This window comes from Vulpes vulpes, chromosome X (assembly GCF_048418805.1).
Source record: "Vulpes vulpes isolate BD-2025 chromosome X, VulVul3, whole genome shotgun sequence".
Classification (NCBI taxonomy): domain Eukaryota; kingdom Metazoa; phylum Chordata; class Mammalia; order Carnivora; family Canidae; genus Vulpes; species Vulpes vulpes.
In genome coordinates this window covers 823,708-844,032 of record NC_132796.1, presented here as the reverse complement: position 1 = coordinate 844,032, position 20,325 = coordinate 823,708, and the positions used below count along the sequence as shown (strand labels likewise).

General features: G+C 62.0%; 1 protein-coding gene across 1 annotated transcript; it reads left to right on the top strand.

Moving 5' to 3' along the window:
- Positions 1-385: 385 nt before the first annotated feature.
- Positions 386-20,062, top strand: ASMTL (acetylserotonin O-methyltransferase like). Its single transcript, XM_072744826.1, has 13 exons — positions 386-572; positions 1,834-1,965; positions 4,424-4,471; positions 4,593-4,657; positions 6,763-6,824; positions 7,265-7,373; positions 8,037-8,406; positions 10,085-10,247; positions 12,989-13,164; positions 14,717-14,834; positions 15,505-15,648; positions 17,807-17,929; positions 19,333-20,062. Exons 1-13 carry the CDS (start codon positions 480-482, stop codon positions 19,557-19,559), a joined length of 1,830 nt encoding a protein of 609 aa, XP_072600927.1. The 5' UTR covers positions 386-479; the 3' UTR covers positions 19,560-20,062.
- Positions 20,063-20,325: the final 263 nt, after the last annotated feature.

Below are 20,325 nucleotides of genomic sequence, written 5' to 3'. Positions count from 1 at the left end.
CACGTCTTCCCGGGGACCCCCGTCTCCACGCTCGCCCTCGCACGGCCCACCAGGCCCCCCGGACGGGTGCTCCCGAGGCCGCCCACAACGACCCCCACCGTCCCGGCGGCGCCGCGGGTTCTGGGGCGCGGCGCGGAGAGGACGCGCAGCCTCAGTAGGGCCGGGAGGCAGGGGCGGGCCGGGCGGTGGGCGGGGCCTCGGGGCGGGCGGGGGCGTGGCTTCCGCCTGTCGGGGCGGGGCGATGGGCGGGGCCGCGGCCCTGTTGGGGACGGGGCGGGCGGGGCGGGGCTTCCGCTGTCGGGGCGGGGCGATGGGCGGGGCCGCGGCCCTGTCGGGGGCGTGGCGGTCGGGGGCGTGGCTTCCGCTGTCGGGGGCGGGGCCGGCCCCAGTGCCCGCGGAGCGCGCGGCCCGGAGGATCGGGGTCGGAGCGTGCCCTGCGGTCGGGGGCGGGCGCGGGCGCGGGTGGGGGGGCGGGCGCCATGGCGCTGAGCCCGGTGATCGGGAAGCTGCTGCACAAGCGCGTGGTGCTGGCCAGCGCGTCCCCCCGCCGCCGGGAGATCCTCAGCCAGGCGGTGAGCGGCCTGCGCCGGGGCTGGGGCGGGGGAGGGGCGGCCGGGGACGGGGGGCCTGGGGCCAGGGGCTTAGTGACCTGGGGCCTCGGCCGGGAGGTCTGCGGACTGCAGGCCTGGGGCCGGGAGGACCTGACGTCGGGCACCGGGGGACCTGGGGGCCTGGGGGCCTGGGGGCCTGGGGCCGGGAGGACCTGAGGCCGGGCACCGGGGGACCTGGGGGCCTGGGGACTACTGACCCATGGGACTAGTGCTCAGGCACCTGGTGACCTAGGGGCCTGGGGCCTACTGACCCACAGGGCTACTGCTGGGAGTCCAGCTGACCTGGTGGCCTCAGGACGTGGAGGTCTGTAGACCGGGGGGTCTGGGGCCGGGAGGACCTGAGGCTGGGCATCTGGGGACCTGGAGGCCTGGGACTAGTGCTCGGGGTCCTGTGACTCAGGGGCCTGGAGACCTGGGGGTCTGAGGCCGGAGACCTAGTAACCAGGGGCATACGGACCTGCGGGGATACTGCCCAGGGGACCTAGCGACCAGGAGTGCAGGCCAGTGCCGGGGCTAGGGGTCTGTGTGACCAGGGGACAGGGGTCTGCAGTCTGCGGTCTTCGTTGGAGCCACGGCGTAGGGATTCCAGGTCCTAGTGACAGGGTGCTTGGGATGTGTGTGGTCTGCGTGGCCTGGGACTCGAGACTTCAGCCAGGCCCAGTGGCCTAGTGACCTGCTGGCCGAGGGACTGCCCGGCCAAGGCCGTGTCTGTGCCTGAGCTGGGTCCGTCCTGGAGCTGGTCCCCACCCGACTGCGGGGTGGTGTCACTGTGTGACTGGCCCCCACGGGGATGGCCTTGCCTGTCCACACGTGTTTGGGGACCGCGGTCAAGCAGCGTCCGTGGCGTTTTGTGCGGGCGGTCAGTTTCCAGCTGCTTGTCCCCCCCCCCCCCACCGCCGGTGCTGACGTGCCGGCCTCGGGGACACTCCACGAGCCCTTTGACCGCTCAGAGCCTCAGACCCCGGCCCAAGCAAGCCGGCCAGCTGGCCTGTGCGTGGCCACCGTGTGGACGGCAGTGGCTTCCCCCCAGGTCTGCTGGGCCCCAGCCACCCCGCTCCCCCCGGGCCTCCGGGCAGCACCCACGAGTCCCTGTGCCGGGAGGACAGGCCGGGCAGGAGCCGGTGCGTGGGGAGGGCCTCGTGGACCACAGAGGGGGCGCTCGCTGCTCGGGGTCCGTGGGCTCTCCCCGCGGCGCCTGACACCCCGTGTTCTTGTGTTCTAGGGTCTCAGGTTTGAGGTGGTTCCTTCGAGGTTCAAAGAGACGCTGGATAAAGCCTCCTTCCCCGCGCCCTACGCCTACGCCATGGAAACGGCCAAGCAGAAGGCCCTGGAGGTGGCCGCCAGGATGTACCAGGCGAGCGGCCCGGGCTGGGAGGGCGGTGGGCTCAGGGCCGAGCGCTGGGCCGGCCGCACCGTCCTGGGGTCTCGGGTCCCAGCGTGTGGGCCCGATCCCCTGCAGCGCGCGCTCCAGGAACCCAACGGGACCACTGAGCACAAAGGAGTGACGGGGCTTAGTTAGGATCCGAGCCCCCGGGCGGCGCTGGGGTCTCCCGACGGGGCCGGGGTCGGCGCTGACCTGCTCGCAGGCAGCCTTCGCGGTACTCGGTCCTGACGGGGACGACGGCGTTCACCGTCCGGGTTACTTAACGCGCCATCGTAACGGATAGAGCATTAGCTAGGACGTGAGTTACCTGGGACGCAGGTAAGGCTGTTGTTCGCGGGATAGTCATGCAATACGCTGTCGTAATGGATACGTTGTTATGTTTAGTTAGTGATTTAATACACCGTCCTGAGGAGTATAACGCTATCACATACGATATAAAGTCATTTAATACACCATCGTAAGGACTATAACGTTATTTTTAATATAGTTATTTTATTTTTATTTTTTTATTTTTTTTAAATTTTTATTTATTTATGATAGTCACAGAGAGAGAGAGAGAGAGAGAGGCAGAGACACAGGCGGAGGGAGAAGCAGGCTCCACGCAGGGAGCCCGATGTGGGATTCGATCCCGGGTCTCCAGGATCACGCCCTGGGCCAAAGGCAGGCGCTAAACCGCTGAGCCACCCAGGGATCCCAATATAGTTATTTTATACTGTCTTAAGGAATATAACATCATTATTTACAATATAAAGTTATTTAATGCACCATCGTAAGGAATATAATGTTATTATTTTTAATAGTTATTTAATATGCTATCATAAGGAATATAACATTATTATTTACAATATAAATTCATTTAATACATCATCATAACGAATATAATGTCATTATTTACAGTATAAGGTTATGTAATACACTATCGTAATGAATATAACATTATTTTTAATACAGTTATTTAACACAGTATCATAATGAATATAACTATTATATACAATATAAAGTCATTTAATACACCATCGTAATGACTATGACATTATTTTTAATATAGTTATTTAATACACCGTCCTAAGGAATATAACATCATTATCTACGATATAAAGTTATTTAATGCAGCATCGTAATGAATGTAACATTATTATTTAGAATATAAGGTTATTCAATACACCATCGAAAGGAATATAATGTTATTATTTACAATATAAAGTTATTTAATACACCATCGTAATGACTATAACGTTATTTTTATTTTTATTTTTTCATTATTTTTAATATAGCTATTTAATACACTATCATAAGGAATGTAAGATCACCATCTGCAATACAAAGTCATTTAATACACCATCGTGATGAATGTAACATTATTATTTACAATATAAGGTTATTTAACACACCATCGTCATGAATATGAGCCTATTTATAATGTACGGTATTTAATACCCTATCGTAAGGAATATAACGTCATTATTTATGATATAATTAATATACCGTCGTAATGGATGTAACGCTGTTATTTACGATATAAAGTCACTTAATACGCATCGTAATGAATATAACTTCGTCATTTTTAACATGGTTATTTAACGCACTTCTCATAATGGATGTAACATTATTCACGGTATAAAGTCACTTAATGCACCGTCGTAATGAACACAACGTTACCATTGACACCGCGAAGTCATTTCACGCACCATCGTGAGGAGCGTGGCGGCGGCACTTCGGGTGTCCCTGCAGGTCACTAGCCGCCGTCCCACCGTAACGCATTCACGATGCCCGATCGCCGTGCGCCATGTCACCAGGCGCCACAGTGACATCCCACCGCAACTCCGTCATACCACACGTGCTGTGTGCCCCGCGCTATAACATCAGCTATTGCGATAAATACTCGAGTATTGATTAATTGATTTTCGGCGGCAGAAAGGTTAATGTTTAAGGACGCCCAGGGTTCAAGGTTCCCTACACACAGAGGCGATCCCAGACGAGCGAGCTCGGCCCTGAGCCTGAATGTTCCACGCGGACTGATTTAATTGCCCAGACGGCCTTCTCCTTAATTGCCATTGAGCGGGTCAGGAGAGGGCTTTGTCCGTAATTCTGGATAGCTGGGGGAGGATTTGGGGCGGCGCCGGTACCGGTACCCCCCCCCGCACCCCACCCCCACCACGGAGGAGGAGCTCCTGGGGCGGACACTGCTGTTTGCAGTGCTGCCTGGCAGGTGCATCCCCACCACGTGACCACAGAACACCTGCAGGCTGCAGCCCCTCACCTGCCGGGGTCCCGGGCTCACACTCCGGTCCGTGCTGGGGACTTCGAGGAAGCCCGGATCCTACTCTCCCAAGTAGGACTGGCTTCATACCCACCCCTCGCGCCACCAGGTGTCTGCACAAGACGCACGCGGGCGTCATGTCTAAAGCTGCGTTTGCATTTCCCGCAGAAGGACCTCCGGGCCCCCGACGTGGTCATCGGAGCGGACACCATCGTGGTGAGTGCCCTCGGGGCCTTCTCTGGCCGCCTGTTGGCTGTGTCTGTGCTGGGGACAGAGACCGAGGTGCGGACGCTGAGACCCGGCTCGCTCAGCGCGGCCCTCCTTGGTTCTCTTGCAGACGGTCGGGGGGCTGATCCTGGAGAAGCCGGTGGACAAGCAAGACGCGTACAGGATGCTGTCCATGTGGGTGTGCGCCGTGGTCCCCCGGGAAGCAGCGGGAGCCTGGGAGGGGTCGGGGCCTGGGTCGGGGTCCGTGCCTGGGGTGGGGCTCATGTCCCGGGTGGGGGGGCCTCAGCTGAGGTCCTCAGTGGGGGGGGTCAGCCCCCTGGGGTGTGGCCTATGTCCAGGGTGCAGTGGGGACCTCAGCTGTGGTCCTGGGGAGGGTCAGCCCCCTGGAGTGGGGCCCTCACATGAGGGTCCCCAGTAGGGTCAGCCCCTGGGGTGGGGCTCATGTCCCAGGTGGGGTGGGGTCCTCAGCCAAGGTCCTCGGAGAAAGGGTCAGCCCCTGGGGTGGGGCTCATGTCCCTGGTGGGGGGGGTCCTCAGCTGAGGTCCCGGGGAGGGTCAGCCCCCTGGAGTGTGGCCTATGTCCAGGGTGGGGTGGGGTCCTCAGCTGAGGTCCCAGGGAGGGTCAGCCCCTGGGGTGAGGCTCACGTCCAGGGTGGGGGGGGTCCTCAGCCGAGGTCCTCGGGGGAAGGGTCAGCCCCTGGGGTGGGGCTCATGTCCAGGGTGGGGTGGGGTCCTCAGCTGAGGTCCCGGGGAGGGTCAGCCCCCTGGAGTGTGGCCTATGTCCAGGGTGGGGTGGGGTCCTCAGCCGAGGTCCTCGGGGGAAGGGTCAGCCCCTGGGGTGGGGCTCACGTCCAGGGTGGGGTGGGGTCCTCAGCTGAGGTCCGGGGAGGGTCAGCCCCCTGGGGTGGGGCTCATGTCCAGGGTGGGGTGGGGTCCTCAGCTGAGGTCCTGGGGAGGGTCAGCCCCCTGGAGTGTGGCCTATGTCCAGGGTGGGGTGGGGTCCTCAGCTGAGGTCCCGGGGAGGGTCAGCCCTCTGGGGTGGGGCTCATGGCTCATGTCCCGGGTGGGGTGGGGTCCTCAGCCGAGGTCCTCGAGGTCCTCGGGGGAAGGGTCAGCTCCTGGGGTGGGGCTCACGTCCAGGGTGGGGTGGGGTCCTCAGCTGAGGTCCCGGAGAGGGTCAGCCCCTGGGGTGGGGCTCACATCCAGGGTTGGGGGGGTCCTCAGCTTAGGTCCTCAAGGAGGGTCAGCCCCCTAGGGTGGGGCTCATGTCCAGGGTGGGGGGGGTCCTCAGCTGAGGTCCTCGAGGAGGGTCAGCCCCCTAGGGTGGGGCTCATGTCCAGGGTGGGGTGGGGGTCCTCAGCTGCAGTCCCAGGGAGGGAGGGTCAGCCCCTGGGGTGGGGCTCATGTCCAGGGTGGGGGGGTCCTCAACTGAGGTCCCGAGTAGGGTCAGCCCTCTGGGGTGCGGCTTATGTCCAGGGTGGGGTGGGGTCCTCAGCTGAGGTCCCGGGGAGGGTCAGCCCCCTGGGGTGGGGCTTATGTCCAGGGTGGGGTGGGGTCCTCAGCTGAGGTCCCGGGGAGGGTCAGCCCTCTGGGGTGGGGCTCACGTGCAGGGTGGGGTGGGGTCCTCAGCTGTGGCCCCGGGGAGGGTCAGCCCCTGGGGTGGGGCTTATGTCCAGGGTGGGGGGGTCCTCAGCTGCAGTCCCAGGGAGGGAGGGTCAGCCCCCTGGGGTGCGGCTTATGTCCAGGGTGGGGTGGGGACCTCAGCTGTGGCCCCGGGGAGGGTCAGCCCCTGGGGTGGGGCTTATGTCCAGGGTGGGGGGGTCCTCAGCTGCAGTCCCAGGGAGGGAGGGTCAGCCCCCTGGGGTGCGGCTTATGTCCAGGGTGGGGTGGGGACCTCAGCTGTGGCCCCGGGGAGGGTCAGCCCCTGGGGTGGGGCTTATGTCCAGGGTGGGGGGGGTCCTCAGCTGCAGTCCCAGGGAGGGAGGGTCACGCCCCTGGGGTGGGGCTCATGTTCAAGGTGGGGTGGGGACCTCAGCTGTGGCCCCAGGGAGGGTCAGCCCCTGGGGTGGGGCTCATGTCCAGGGTGGGGTGGGGACCTCAGCTGTGGTCCGGGGAGGGTCATACCTGTCCCTCCGCACCTGTCCCCGCCGCGTCCCGTGGGCGGGCCCCTCATGCAGCGGCCACAGCAGCAGCGCACGGATGGACAGACGCGGGCTGACGGCGGGTGGCGGGGAGGCGCCCCCGCGGGGTCCGACCCGTCACGTCCAGGGCGTCCTGCAGGTTGAACGGCAAGGAGCACAGCGTGTTCACGGGCGTCGCCATCATCCACTGTTGCAGCAAAGGTACCGCGCCAGCCGCGTCCCCGTCCCTGTCCCGGGTCTGGGCCTCCGCGGGAGGAGCAGGTGTCCCTGCAGAGCTGAGCCCTCGGGTCCCCCGCGAGCGCATCTGTGCCCCTATCTGCAGAGGTCAGGGCTGCCTGGAGGCCTGTGCGCCCCTGCGGGACACGGGGTCACCGTGGGCGTGACCCGCACGGGCACTTCGCTGGCCAGTCCTGTGCAGTGCACAGTGCCGGCTCACCTGGCCACACAATTGGCCGCAGGGCAGAGGGCCCGGAGGGAGAGCCCGAGGAGCCCCGTGCGTGGTGGTCCCCCCACTCGCGGGGTTCACTGGCTTCATGTTCCCTGTCCCCCCCAGACCCCGCGGTTGACCATCCCCCCCGGCGGGTGGGGCGAGCGGGGGCAGAGGTCGGCGGGGGCCGCCCTGACCTCGGCCCGTGCTGCAGGCGGCCAGCTGGACACGGACGTGTGTCAGTTCCACGAGGAGACCACGGTCAGGTTCTCCCGGCTGTCGGAGGAGCTGCTGTGGGAGTACATCGACAGCGGCGAGCCCATGTGAGTGCCCCCGACGGGGACGCGTGCCCCCGGCCCTCGCGATGCACCTGCTTCCCGGCACCACTGCCGTGGCGGGGCCGATGTCACCGTGATGCCTCTGGGGACGGGGGGACGCGTACTCACAGTCCTCAGCGGCACGGGGACCCCTGTTCCGGAGGAGCCGCCGTGTGCTGCGGTTGATGTGACCAAGGCTCAGGCCCGCGTGCACGCGCCGGGTGGGACGGGGAGGGCGCCCCTGGGTCCGTCGCGGCAGCACTGGGGAGGCAGGTGTCAGCGCCCAGGAAGGAGCGGCTCTTGCACGGCCCTTCCTCCGTCCCTAAGGAGGTCTCGGCAGAGGCGCAGCCGCTGGTCGGGGTCCTCAGGGCGCCCCCTCCCCGGCCTCTGAGAGGGCCGTGCCCCAGGGGGCATGGAGGAGTCAGGGAGCCCAGGGACCGCCAGCTAGGGACACCTGGCCACTGCCCGTGCTGAGGACTCAAGGGTCACTTAGCAGTTTGTGCAGAGCCAGACTGGTCCCCGAAGGGCCCCGGGGTGGTCGCTGGGCTCCCGCCCCAGGCTGTGGGGTCGGAGGGCCAGGGGGAAGCGATCGTGCGACCCCCAGGACTCTGGTTGGTCCCGTAACGGTCCCGCCGTCTGTCCCCCCACCCGGTCGCTCCCCGCGCTCAGGGACAAGGCGGGGGGCTACGGGATCCAGGCGCTGGGCGGCATGCTGGTGGAGTACGTCCGCGGAGACTTCCTCAACGTGGTCGGCTTCCCCCTGAACCACTTCTGCAAGAAGCTGGTGGAGCTCTACTACCCGCCCGGCCGCCACGACGTGCGGCGCGTCAAGCACGACTCCATCCCGGCCGTCGACACCTTCGAGGACCTGAGCGACGTGGAGGGTGGCGGCTCGGACCCCGCGGGGGGCATCGAGGGCGGCCCCGGAGGACAGGCTGCTGCGGGCACGCGGGGAGCTGAGGCCAACGGCGCGGTGGAGAGCCCGCCCCCGTTCCCAGCGGACCTTCTAGAACTCATAGACGGCTTTAAAGCGTCGAAGGTACCGGTCTGAGCGTCCTGGGGCTGCCGTCAGCGATGACCGCAGATTCGGGGGCTTAACACCACAGGAACTCATCCTCCCCGGCTCTGGAGACCACACTCTGAGCTCCAGGGGGCAGGACCACCGAGGTCCAGGGCTGGGGCTCCGGGGAGGGGCCCTCCCGCCTCTTCCGGCGTCTGGGCCCCAGGCGTCCCCAGGCTGGTGGCCGCGTCCCTTTCATCTCCGCCTCCGTCCTCATGGGGCTCCTCCTCCGCGTCTGCAGCTCCTCTTCTGTCTCTTACGAGGACCCTGGTCATTGGACGTAGGGCCACCTCGTGTCAGAGCCTTCACGTCCTCCCATCTGCAAACACCCCGTTTCCACATTCGACTCCCATCTCAGGTTCTAGGGGTCAGGACTTGGGCATCTCTTTTGGGGATGAAGTGTCTATGGGTATTTGAAGGTGCACAGGGTCTGATGACTGCAGCACGGGGACACGGTGCACCCCTGAGAGGCCTCTACTATGGCCCAGGGAGACGAGGCCGGAAGGCTGAGCATTGCAGCACCCTCGGGATGCCCAGCGCATTCCGGCTGGCCAGGTGGCAGGTGGGGTCTGGCGCCAGGTCACCAGCTGTGTGCAGGGATCTGTGTCCTCACCATGCCATGGCCTTGGAATCCCAGCCACAGGGTGCCCCAGGTGGGGTGAGAGCCTGCAGGCCACTGGTGCTCACGGGAGCCCGCGGGTGCCGGTGCCTGTGGCCTCCTTGTCCTTCCTGCGTGCTCACAGGCGCGTCCGAGAAGCGCCCGGGCCTGCCGGCGCAGCATCTCAGGCACACGCACACCTGGTCGTCCTCACTATCGCGGCCACGGCGGCTCACCCACCCGGCGGTCTCCTCTTCTCTCCGGCCTTCTCCCACGGCCCCGCTCGGCCGACCTTCCGGCTGCCCGAGGGCTCTGGGCCCCTGAGAGGCCGCAGGGGGGTGGCCTTTCCCGTGCCTGGGCTCCACAGGGGTCGGCATGTCAGTGGCTGTGGGGTTGCTCCCTCCCACGCCCCCCACACCCCACCGGCCGCCTCCCTCTGACGGCCTTGGCAGGGCAGGCGCTGTCGTGATCAGGTGGTTGTGCTGTGTCAGGCCTCGAAATAATGAATTTTCCTGCAAATAATAGTTAAAACAGAGCTCAGGCAACATTGCATTGTCACAGGTTGGAGGTCCGCTGTGCTCCGGCATCTGCTCGTCTATGATCCGTTAGCTGCCTGCCTGCCAGTCAGGTGTCCGCCTCCATGCGCATCACCGGACCGTCAGTTATCTCTGTGTCCATAAATCTACTTACCTACGTGCCATCTCTCAGATCTAGCATCCATCCATTTATCGACCCACCTGCCTACCTGTGCCCCCGTCTGCCCACCTATCACCTCATTCTCCTGACCAAGGGCTCCCGGCGGTCAGGTGAGCTGACCAAGCCGAGGGGCAGAGGGAGAAGCAGAGCCCCACGGGGAGCTCGATGCAGGACTCAATCCTGGGACCCCGGGATCATGCCCTGAGCCAAGAGCAGATGCTCAACCACCGAGCCACCCAGGTGCCCCTGGAGAAGTTGCCGTTGACAGTTTTCACAGCTTTGACCTCCTTCTTTTGGGTCCGTAGCAGTAAAACGTACCTGACAGGTCACGTAAGTGTAATTGTACTTGTTTTTAACGCACAGGCCCTGTTCACGGCTTGCAAGCTGAAGGTGTTCGACGTACTGAAAGACGAGGCCCCCCTGAAGGCCGCGGAGGTTGCGGGCAGAATTGACGCCTCAGTGTGTGGAACTGGACGGCTCCTGGATGCCTGTGTGGCCCTGGGGTTACTGGAGAAGACAGACGGAGGTAAGGGGACGTCCTGCGTGTTGTGCTGACTGTTCGCAGGTGGAAGTCGCTCACCCAGTAAAGGTGGCTTCTGAGCGAAGGCGGAACGTGGCGTTTCCCGGAGAATAAGAACAGAGAATGGGGGAGAGGAAACGTAGTGAGTGTACGTGCATGTCAGGAGAGTGACGTCATTACAGGCTCTGCTCTCAAAGGAGCTGCATCCCTCAGGGTTCACGAGAGAAACACAACCAGTGGAATAGGCATGTGCACAAGGCAGGTACATGTTTTTAATTATTTAGACAGATGAGATAAATGGATGGATACACAGGTACATAGATAATAGGGAGAGGAAATAGCTAGGTAGGTAACAGGAGATTTGGATGGATAGACTGAGGTTGGATAGATGAATAGGTGGATGGATGGATGGATGGATGGATGGATGGATGGATATGATGGATGGATGATGGATGGATAGATATGATGGATGGATGGATGATGGATGGATGGATGGATAGATATGATGGATGGATGGATGGGATATGATGGATGGATGGATGGATGGATATGATGGATGGATGGATATGATGGATGGATGGATGGATGGATGGATATGATGGATGGATGGATGGATGGATATGATGGATGGATGGATGGATGGATGGATATGATGGATGGATGGATGGATGGATGGATATGATGGATGGATGGATGGATGGATGATGGATGGATGGATATGATGGATGGATGGATGATGGATGGATGGATGGATGGATGATGGATGGATGGATATGATGGATGGATGGATGATGGATTGATGGATGGATGGATGGATGATGGATGGATGGGTGGATGATGGATGGATAGATATGGATGGATGGATATGATGGATGGATGGATGGATATGATGGATGGATATGATGGATGGATGGATGGATGGATGGATGGATATGATGGATGGATGGATATGATGGATGGATGGATGGATGGATGGATATGATGGATGGATGGATATGATGGATAGATAGGTACGTAAGTAGGTGGGTGAATGGATGGAAGGAAGAATAGATGGGTAGGTAGGTGGATGGATGGATAGATGCATGCATGGATGCATGGATAATAGATGGATGGTTGAGTGGATGGATGGACACATGGATAGATGCATGGTTGGAGAGGTAGGTAATTAGGTACATGTATGAATGCAAGGAAGAATAGATGGGTAGGTAAGTATGTAAGTAGATGGATGGGTGGGTCTATGGATAATAGATGGGTAGGTAAGTAGATGAATGAATGGAAGGAAAGAAGAATAGATAGATGGATAGGTAGGTGGATGGGTGAACATATGGCTGGTGGGTGGACGGATGGATAGATGCATGGATGAATAAATAGGTAGATGTATGAATGGAAGGAAGACTAGATGGGTAGGTAAGTGGGTAGATGGGTAGATGGGTAGGTAGGTAGATGGATAAATGGAAGAATGGTAGACTGGATGGATGGGTGGGTGGATGGATGGGTGGATGGGTAGTTAAGTAGGTAGATGTATGAATGGAAGGGAGGATGGATTGGTAGGTAGGTAGTAGATGGGTAGATAGATGGGTGGGTGGATGGGTGGATGGATGGGTGGATGGATGGGTGGATGGATGGGTGGATGGATGGATGGGTAGTTAAATAGGTAGATGTAGGTGTATGAATGGAAGGAAGGATACATTGATAGGTAGGTAGATGGATGGGTACATGGGTGGATGGGTGGATGGTTAGTTAAGTAGGTAGATGGGTGAATGGGGGGAAGCATAGACAGGTGGGTAGGTGGATGGGTGGGCAACAGCGTGTTCGCCCAAGCGAACGAGACTCTCGAGCTCGGTCTCCGAGCAGACAGTCCAAGGGATGGTCCCTCCGATGCCTTGGGAATGACAGGGGGCTCGAGGCACCTTCACCTGCGTGATAAGGAGGAATGTGGGGCGCCGGCCTAGCCCCAGGAGCTGCCCTTTGCACAAAGTCGTACAAGCGTGCGGTTAGGATTTGGGGCGCGGGAAGCGGGCCTTTCTCCCCAGCCAGATCATTGTCACGATCTCCTCCTCCTCTATCAAAAAGAACGACGGGACGTGGAGAAAGCTCCCGTGTCCAGACTTTCAATCACCCGGGAGGTTCTTCGGGCCCGTTTTCGCGGGGCCCTTGCACGGTTCTGCGGGCGAACCTGTGAGCAGTCCCCACGCACGCGCACAGGTCCTGCGGCTCTTCCAAAGGCTCAGAAGTAACAAGGTTTAGGCGTTAGGACGGACGCAGCGCGGCTCCTCGTCTCGATGAGGACAGTTGGTGGGGCCCTGTGTTGGCGGATACGGGTCTCCCATCGCCACCTGTGCCCCCAGGCTCCCGTTCTCTGGGTGCGGGTGTCCCGGGGGGCTCCCCGGGGGGGCCAGGCCCTACGCACAGCCACCCGGGTGTGAAGAAGGGAAGAGCTCCGGCCCACATCGCCCACGGCCTCATCCCCTTCGCGTAAACGGCCGTAGGGGTCAGACCACCCTGCACAGCGGTATGCAGCCTGGCGTGGCGTGGGTGCTCCTGGGCCCTGGCCGTGCAGTGACCGCCCCCGGGCTTCGGGGGAACCGCCTCTGGGAGCGTCCCCATGTTCGGGTCACACTTCCATGAGTCTGGTTCCGGGTGGGTCTGGGCCGAGGTCTCCGGATGACCGAGCCCTGAGCAGGTGTCGTGCGTGGGGTCCCTGGGGCGTCCCCGGCCCGAGCGCCCACGATGCCCTGTCGTGCCAGGTTACCGCAACACGGAGGTGGCAAGCCGGCACCTGGCGTCGGACGGCGAGTACTCGCTCCACGGCTTGGTGACGCGCCACGACGACCACGCCTGGGAGCTCTTCACGCGCCTGGAGGTGGCCGTGCGACAGGGACCAAATGCGGTTGCGGGCGGGAAGGTGGAGGACCCGGCTCAGGTACTGGGGCTCCGGGCGCACACCTGCCCATCACACGCGTGTGTTGCGAAAGGACCCACGGGTATGGCTGCGGCCCATGACCTGCGACCTCCTACGAAGCCGCTGGCTGCCCGCCTTGGTGATGGGGAGGTCAGGGGAGGTCCCGGGGTGGGAAGGACACGGGGTTGGGGGGCACCACCCGCTAGGGGGCGCACAAGCAAGGCAAGTCCTAGTCCTTGTCATGGTTCTCAGTCCCGTCCCAGGTCCAGGCGCCTGCGGACTCGGGTCCACCCTCCGCTGTGTTCCCGCTGGGCCCTCACGTGGTGGAAGGGGCAGGGGGCATCTGCCTGGGCCCTGCAGGGACACCAGGCCCGTCGTGGGGCTGCACCCTCATGACCTCATGACCCCACCGCCCCAGATGCTGTCCCGATGCCAACCATCCCCTCCGGGTTAGGTTCTGACATAGGAAATTGGGGGGGGGGAGGGCACCATCCTGAGCAGAGACAGTGGGGCACAGAAGCACCAGGCAGCATCTGCCCCCCCAGCGAGCAGAGCCGGGAGTGAGGGAGGGACGGGGTCCCGGGGAGCAGAGCGGGTCCTGGGGAACAGAGCGGGGCCAGGGGTCCTGGGAACCAGAGCAGGGGCGGGGGGTCCAGGGGAGCAGAGCAGGCGCGGGCAGGGGGGGTGTCCTGGGGACCAGAGCAGGGAGGTGTGTCCCGGGGAGCAGAGCAGGTCCTGGGGAGCAGAGCAGGGGTGGAGGGGTGGGGGGGCGGGGTTCCCAGGGAGCAGAGTGGGGGCAGTCGCAGCCTCAGCCCCCCCCCCCCCCCCGCAGGATGGAGAGGCAGCACGGAAGGCAGGGCAGGGCTGGGGGGGATCCACGTCCCAGGTGGGGTGGGGGCTGAGGTGGGCGCCCCCCCCCCCCCGGCCCCGCCTGTCCCTGTGGGACTCAGGGCCACTTCCTGCACATCCTCCCCACCCCCTCCCAGCTGGCCATCTCCGTGGCCACCTGTCCCAGCAGGGGCTTGGGTCCCCCCTCCCCCTGCGGAGGCCCTGCCCACATGCGACCCACAGCGGGGGTGGGGGTGCGGGGTGGCTGCAGGGTCCAAAGGATCAGCGGGCAGAGGGTCACCAGCATGGTGCCCGCTGCAGGGGCCACCGGGGAGACCCCACCTGGTCCCTCCCACCTGCTGGGCAGCGACACCCTTCCTGGGGAGCCTGGGGGCTCTAGGGTGAGCGCCTGTTGGCTGACTCCAGATCCTGGCCCCGGGCGTCTGTTTTGAAGGGAGGATCCTGGATCCCGCTGGAGCCGCCCTCCCTCCCGGCAGGACCCCACCCTGAGCTGGACCCTGCCCTGCCCCAGCACAGCCTGCCTGACCCGGGTCCGCCCCCCCACCCCTCCCCGCAGGGCTGGGCCCCATAGGAACACCCACGGCGGCCCAGGCCTGACTGCCCCCCCCCCAGCCGCTCCCTGTCCGGCTGTCCCCTCATGCTCCCTGCAGAAAGGTGGGTGGGGCCAGCAGCCGGGCCCCAGGAGCACCCTGTGGGTGGTCCCTCAGACCCCGTCCCGTTTCAGAGCCAGCAGACGACGCTGCAGTTCATGCGGGCCATGCACGGCCTCAGCAAGCTGACGGCCCGCCGGGTGGCCACGGCCTTCGACCTGTCCCGGTTCACCTCGGCCTGTGACCTGGGAGGTGCGTAGCCACTGCACCCCCGCCCTCCGGGGCCAGGAATGGGGCGCAGACGGCTTTGTGTGTTCCCCGGGAGAAGTCCCGCCCGCCTCATCTGCTAATGCGATGTCCAAAATGGGTTCCCCTCTCCATGCAGCAGGGAAGTCCCTGGGTTTGGCCGTGCCACCCGCTGGGGTTTGGGGGCAGATCATCCCAAGTGTGAGGAGGTTCTAGGGATGGGCAAGGGGTACATTGAATGTGGGGGCCCACGGGGAGCCCAGAGCTGCCAGCTTTCATTTCCCAGTCATCTGTACGCCTCTCCTCCTGGTGGCCCAGAGCGGCTGCTGGGGCGCCAGCCATCACATCTACATTCTTGCCGCAGAAAGGAGATGGGAGGAGTGCAGCCCCCCACCCCCCCCAGCTGGGCCACGATGCTCCCTGCGTGAGTCTGTGCCCACCCGGAGCCCTGGCTCACCTGCGCTGGGCCAGCACTGGTCTTGCCGTGCCTAGCCAGGTCCTGACCCCAAGAGGCCCCACGGCCTGTGTGAGACAGCAGAGATCTCTGCCAGCGGCTGCCTTCCGGCCCCAGTGTGCGTGCTCAAGCATCACTTTGGTTTAGCCAAGGTGGAACCGGGGCGGCCGGCCAGGGGGCGCAGGCGGGTCACGGAGCAGGTGTGCGTCCCCTTCCCCGCAGGCTGCACGGGCGCGCTGGCCCACGAGCTGGCCCACGAGTACCCGCGCATGAGGGTGACGGTGTTCGACCTCCCGGACGTCCTCGAGCACGTCGCGTGCTTCCAGCCCGGAGGGCGGCCCTCGGAGCGGATCAGCTTCGTGCCAGGTGCGCGCTGCTTTGTGTTTGCCGAGCGTCGACGTTCGGCCGACCGTAGGGGCTTCCGGGCTGAGCGTGCAGGGTGTGGGTGTGCGTGTCTTCTGGGAATGTGAACATGGGTGCATTTGTGTGTGTGCACATGCGGTTACCTGTGCGGGGGGTGGCTCTGTGTGTGTCTGGGCGTGTGCGTGCCTGTGTCTATGCATGTACCTGTGTGCCTGGGCACGTCTGTGCAGTGTGCCTGTGCGTGCTTATGACACGTGTGTTGTCTGTGTGTGCATACGTGTGTTGCATGTGTAAATGCAAACGTCTTTGTGTGTGTGCATGCTTTGTTGTCTCTGCATGTATGTCCATGTGTGTGTTGTCTGTGTACGTGCAAATGTCTGTCTCTGCGTGTGTGTGCATGTACACACGTGTGTCTGCGTGGGCATGCAGTTGTGCCTGTGTGTGTGCTTGCATCTGTGCATCTCTGTGCGTGACGTCTTTAAGTCTCAGTCTCTGTGCGCATGTGCATGCACGCATGTTGCCTGTATGCATGCACATCTGTGCCTGTGTACATGTCTCTGTGTCGGTGTGCCTATGTGTGCTTATGACACGCGTGTTTGAGTGCATGTGTGCGTGTGTGTTGTCTGTGTAAACGCAAATGTCTATGTGCATGCACGCATTTGTTGTCTCTGCATGTACGTGCGTGTGTGCATTGTCTGTGCGTGCAAACGTATGTCTTGTTCTGCATGTGTTTGTGCATGTACACACGTGTGTTTGTGTGTGCATGCAGTGTGTGTGTTTGCATCTGTGCATATCTCTGTGTGTGACGTCTTTAAGTCTCAGTCTCTGTGTGCATGTGCCTGCACGTGTGTCTCTGTGCGTGTGCATGGCCGCGTGTTGCCCGTCCGCATGCATGGGCCTTTATACGTGTCTCTGTGTCAGTGTCCCTGTGTGTGCATGATACGCGTGTTGTCTGAGTACATGTGTGTTGCATGTGTGTATGCGCATTCCAACGTATCTATGCATGTATTTGTCTCTGCGTGTCCATGCATGTGTGCATCATCCGTGTATTTGTCTATGCGCGTGTGTGCAGCTACGTATGTGTGTGTGATGTGCATGTGCGTGCAGTGTGTGTGCCTGCGTGTGGTCTGCATGCGTGTGTGCATGCACATGAGTTTCCGTGTGTCCGTGCACAGTCGTGTGCATCTCCATGTCACATAACGTGAGCGTGAGCGGCCGTGTCAGCGGCCCTGGAAGCAGCGGTGCTGGGCGGGCACGTGGGGACGTGGGTCGGCAGAGGTGGGCGTCTGCAGGTGTCTGCACCCACCATGGCCACACAAGCTGGAGCAGGAGAGCCTTGAGTTAGACGCGAGGGAGAACTTGCAGGGCCGGGGCAGGGGGTGGATGCAAACGTGGGAGCAGCTTGAAAAGAAACCCTTGCGGTCCTGAATCCCGTGGGCGCCGCGACCCGGCCCAAGGGCACGTGTGCTGACGGCCCAGGGTCCGGACTTCTGCATGTTTCGGGATCAGGACACAGTTGTCCCTGCTGCCAGCAGTTCTGGGGAGCGGCCGACCCCCCCCCGCCCCCCCGCCCCCCCGTCAAGTGTCTGTCGGGTGGACACGTAGCTCCCGCGTCCCTGACGGGCTCATAGCACCTTGTTTCCACACCAGGTGACTTTTTCTTTTTTTTTTTAACTTCATTTAATTAATTAACAATTCTTTTTTCCGGGGATCCCTGGGTGGCGCAGCGGTTTGGCGCCTGCCTTTGGCCCAGGGCGTGATCCTGGAGACCCGGGATGGAATCCCACGTCGGGCTCCCGGTGCATGGAGCCTGCTTCTCCCTCCGCCTGTGTCTCTGCCTCTCTCTCTCTCTCTCTGTGTGAATATCATAAATAAATAAAAATTTAAAAAAAAAAGAAAAACATTCTAAAAAAAAGTAAAAAAAAAACAAACAATTCTTTTTTCCACATGAGTTTTCCTTTTTCTTTTCTTTTTTTAAAATTTCATTTTATTTATTTCTTATTATTCATTTATTTTCCCCTGAGTTTTTCTTTTTTTCTTGTTTTATAAATTTTATTTTACTTATTATTCTTTTAATTTCCTTATTTTTTATTTCTTTATTTTCTTATTTCTTTTTATTATTATTATTTTTTATTTTCCTATTTCTTTATTTTGTTCCCAGGTGACTTTTTCAAGGACAGCCTCCCGGAGGCAGAGCTGTACGTGCTCTCCAGAATCCTGCACGACTGGCCGGACGACCAGGTGCACGCGCTGCTGGGCCGCCTGTCAGGCCGCTGCAAGCCAGGTGAGACCGGGCCCGGGCCGGGGCCTTCCTGCACACGCGCACCCAGAAAGGAAAGACAGGACGAGGTGGCTTGGCGGAGAGCCAGGTGACCCGCTGGGCCCCGCGGAGGGCGTGCTCGGTCCGCGGGGAGCGTGCCGGGAGCTCTGGGAACCTCTCACCGGAGCCGCGTGTCCTGGCCCCATAAAGCCGGTGACGGCGTCTGCGCTCTGGGGCCCCGGAGGCTCCTGGACGCGCCCCAGGTGGGTCCCTCTGAGGACGCAGGCTGTGCACCTCCCCTGACTGCCGGCCTCGGCGCTCCGTGTCCCCCGGGCCGTGTCCGAGGCGGTCACAGCCGCCGTGGCCCGTGAGGCCGTGCAGCAGGGCGCGTCCAGCCACCCCACGGCGCTGTCGCAGGCCCTCGAGGTCGCAGTCCCGGAACGCACGGCTCTCATTTCCGCGTCCTGAGCTCCTGGCGTCTGGCGAAGCACTTCTGGGGGGGCCTCCCTGCGGCCTTGGGGAGCGTAAACGAGCCGGCCATCCGCGTGTCCTGTGTTGTGCGCCGTGAGGCTGCTTGTAGTCTTGCACTTGGGCCGGGAGACGCCCGTCATGTGGGGTCTCCCGATTTTGCACAAAAAGAAAGAAGGGAACGTGAAGTGTGAAGTGCAACGGGGCGTGTCGGCGTAGAGATGGGCTGTGGCCCGGGCGACGGGCGACGTGCGAGTGTGCAGGCGACGCCCGTACGTTTTCTCCGAGGCCTTCAGCTGACTGGACACGGCCCACCTGCGCCGTGAAGGAGGCAGGAGGGCCCCTTCCCGGAGCCTGTGGAGGGAGCGTGTCCCCCCTGGACCCCAGAGCTGGGCGAGGATGTGACCCTGGGACAGTGCGGTTGCAGGCGACCTTCATGGCCGGGAGGGGCGAGCCCGGGGCGCTGAGGCCGCCCCCCGGACAGGTTCACAGGTGTCAGAGCTCGCAGCCCAGGGCTTCCCTGCACCTGCAGAGCTGCCAGTTTGCCGGTGGCCTGCACCCAGGGCGCAGGGGTCGCAGACCTCAAAGTGGCCTTTTGTAAGATTTTCTTACGGGATTTCCAGCATGCGTGCGCCGTGATGGGGCCGCGGTCCCCGCACCCAGACTCGGTTTCCCCCACCCGTGTGCACGAGGTGAACCATCCTGGCCCCGGGTTGTGTCCGCCAGCTCTGGGCTTGCCCCCGGCTCCGCGTCCCGGTGCTGCATCCTTGTCCCTTCCCAGGGTCTGGGTCTCTGTCCCCTGTGGTTCTGCTCACCCCGCACACTGGCGGGCAGTGTCCCCACATTGCCGCAGGAGGCCCGGCCGTCCCCTCACCTCATTCCACCCCCATGCGGGGTGTCCCCACGGGGCCCACCATGGAAAACTTGCCCTTGACTGCAGCTGGCTGTGTGCTTCGCAGGCGGCGGCGTGTTGGTGGCCGAGGAGACCGTGGACGAGGACCCAGCGGCGGCGCGGAGCAACCTGGCGGCGGCCCTGAGCCTGCTGGTGCGACCCCGGGGGCGCGGCCGCAGCGGGGCAGAGTACCGGGACCTGCTGGAGCAGCACGGCTTCCGGGACGTGCGGGTGGCGGCCGCGGCGGGGGGCGCGCTGCACCTGCTGCTGGGCACCCGGGCCTCGCCACCCTGAGCCCCGGCGGTGGGGCAGGCCGCAGCAGGCGCAGGGCGCTCGCCGGAGGTCCCTGCGGGAGCCGCACAGCCTGTGCAAAGGCCCGGTGGCACCCAGGGCCGCACTCGCCAGCAGAGGTGCCCTGGGCGCCTCCTCCACACCTCTTTACCCCGCGCTTCTGCGTGTTTAAGCAGCTGCTGCCTCACGCAGGTGGCGGGTCATGGGGTGGACAGGACTCCTTTCCACGCAGGTCCCGGAGCGACGGTGCCACGCTCAACTCTTGTGTGCGTGTGCCTTAATTTATCTTCTGAACAGGCAGGTGCCTTGCGCTCTTCTGTATATCGGGCAATGACAGTGCGGAGCAGCTCGCAAGGTGTCTGTGAGCGGACCTTGTGGAATTATTAGGAAAACGGTCCAGTCGGTCACATCCCTTGTGGCTGACGTGCCTCCCACGCGCGTGTGCACTGGTGCACGTGCGCTCGGTCTCAAATAAATAAATCCTTAAATAAAAATAGTAAGAATGAGCAGCTGCGCGGGCCTCCACATGCTTCTACGCACAGTAGCTTTCTCCGTGTGGCCGGGTTTTCTACAGAGACACCAGGTTACGTCCACGTGTGCGTGTGTAGACTCACCCCAATCGCGCTGGGCTCGATGCTGTCTCGTTAGATGTGCCTTCACGCAGACGTCAGTGCATGCTTTTGGTCAGAGGCCAAATTTTAAAAATAATAATAATAATGGCAAGTTGGGTGTCGATCGGGGCCTGGGGTGGAAGAGGGATGAGGTGGTG

What these genes read in the sequence shown, in the direction of transcription:
- ASMTL (XM_072744826.1), top strand. Translation starts at nt 480, where the DNA reads ATGGCGCTGAGCCCGGTGATCGGGAAGCTGCTGCACAAGCGCGTGGTG. An exon ending in GCGTACAGGATGCTGTCCAT is followed by an intron (nt 4,658 to 6,762) that starts GTGGGTGTGCGC and finishes GGCGTCCTGCAG; the next exon opens with GTTGAACGGCAAGGAGCACA. An exon ending in ACTGGAGAAGACAGACGGAG is followed by an intron (nt 10,248 to 12,988) that starts GTAAGGGGACGT and finishes CTGTCGTGCCAG; the next exon opens with GTTACCGCAACACGGAGGTG.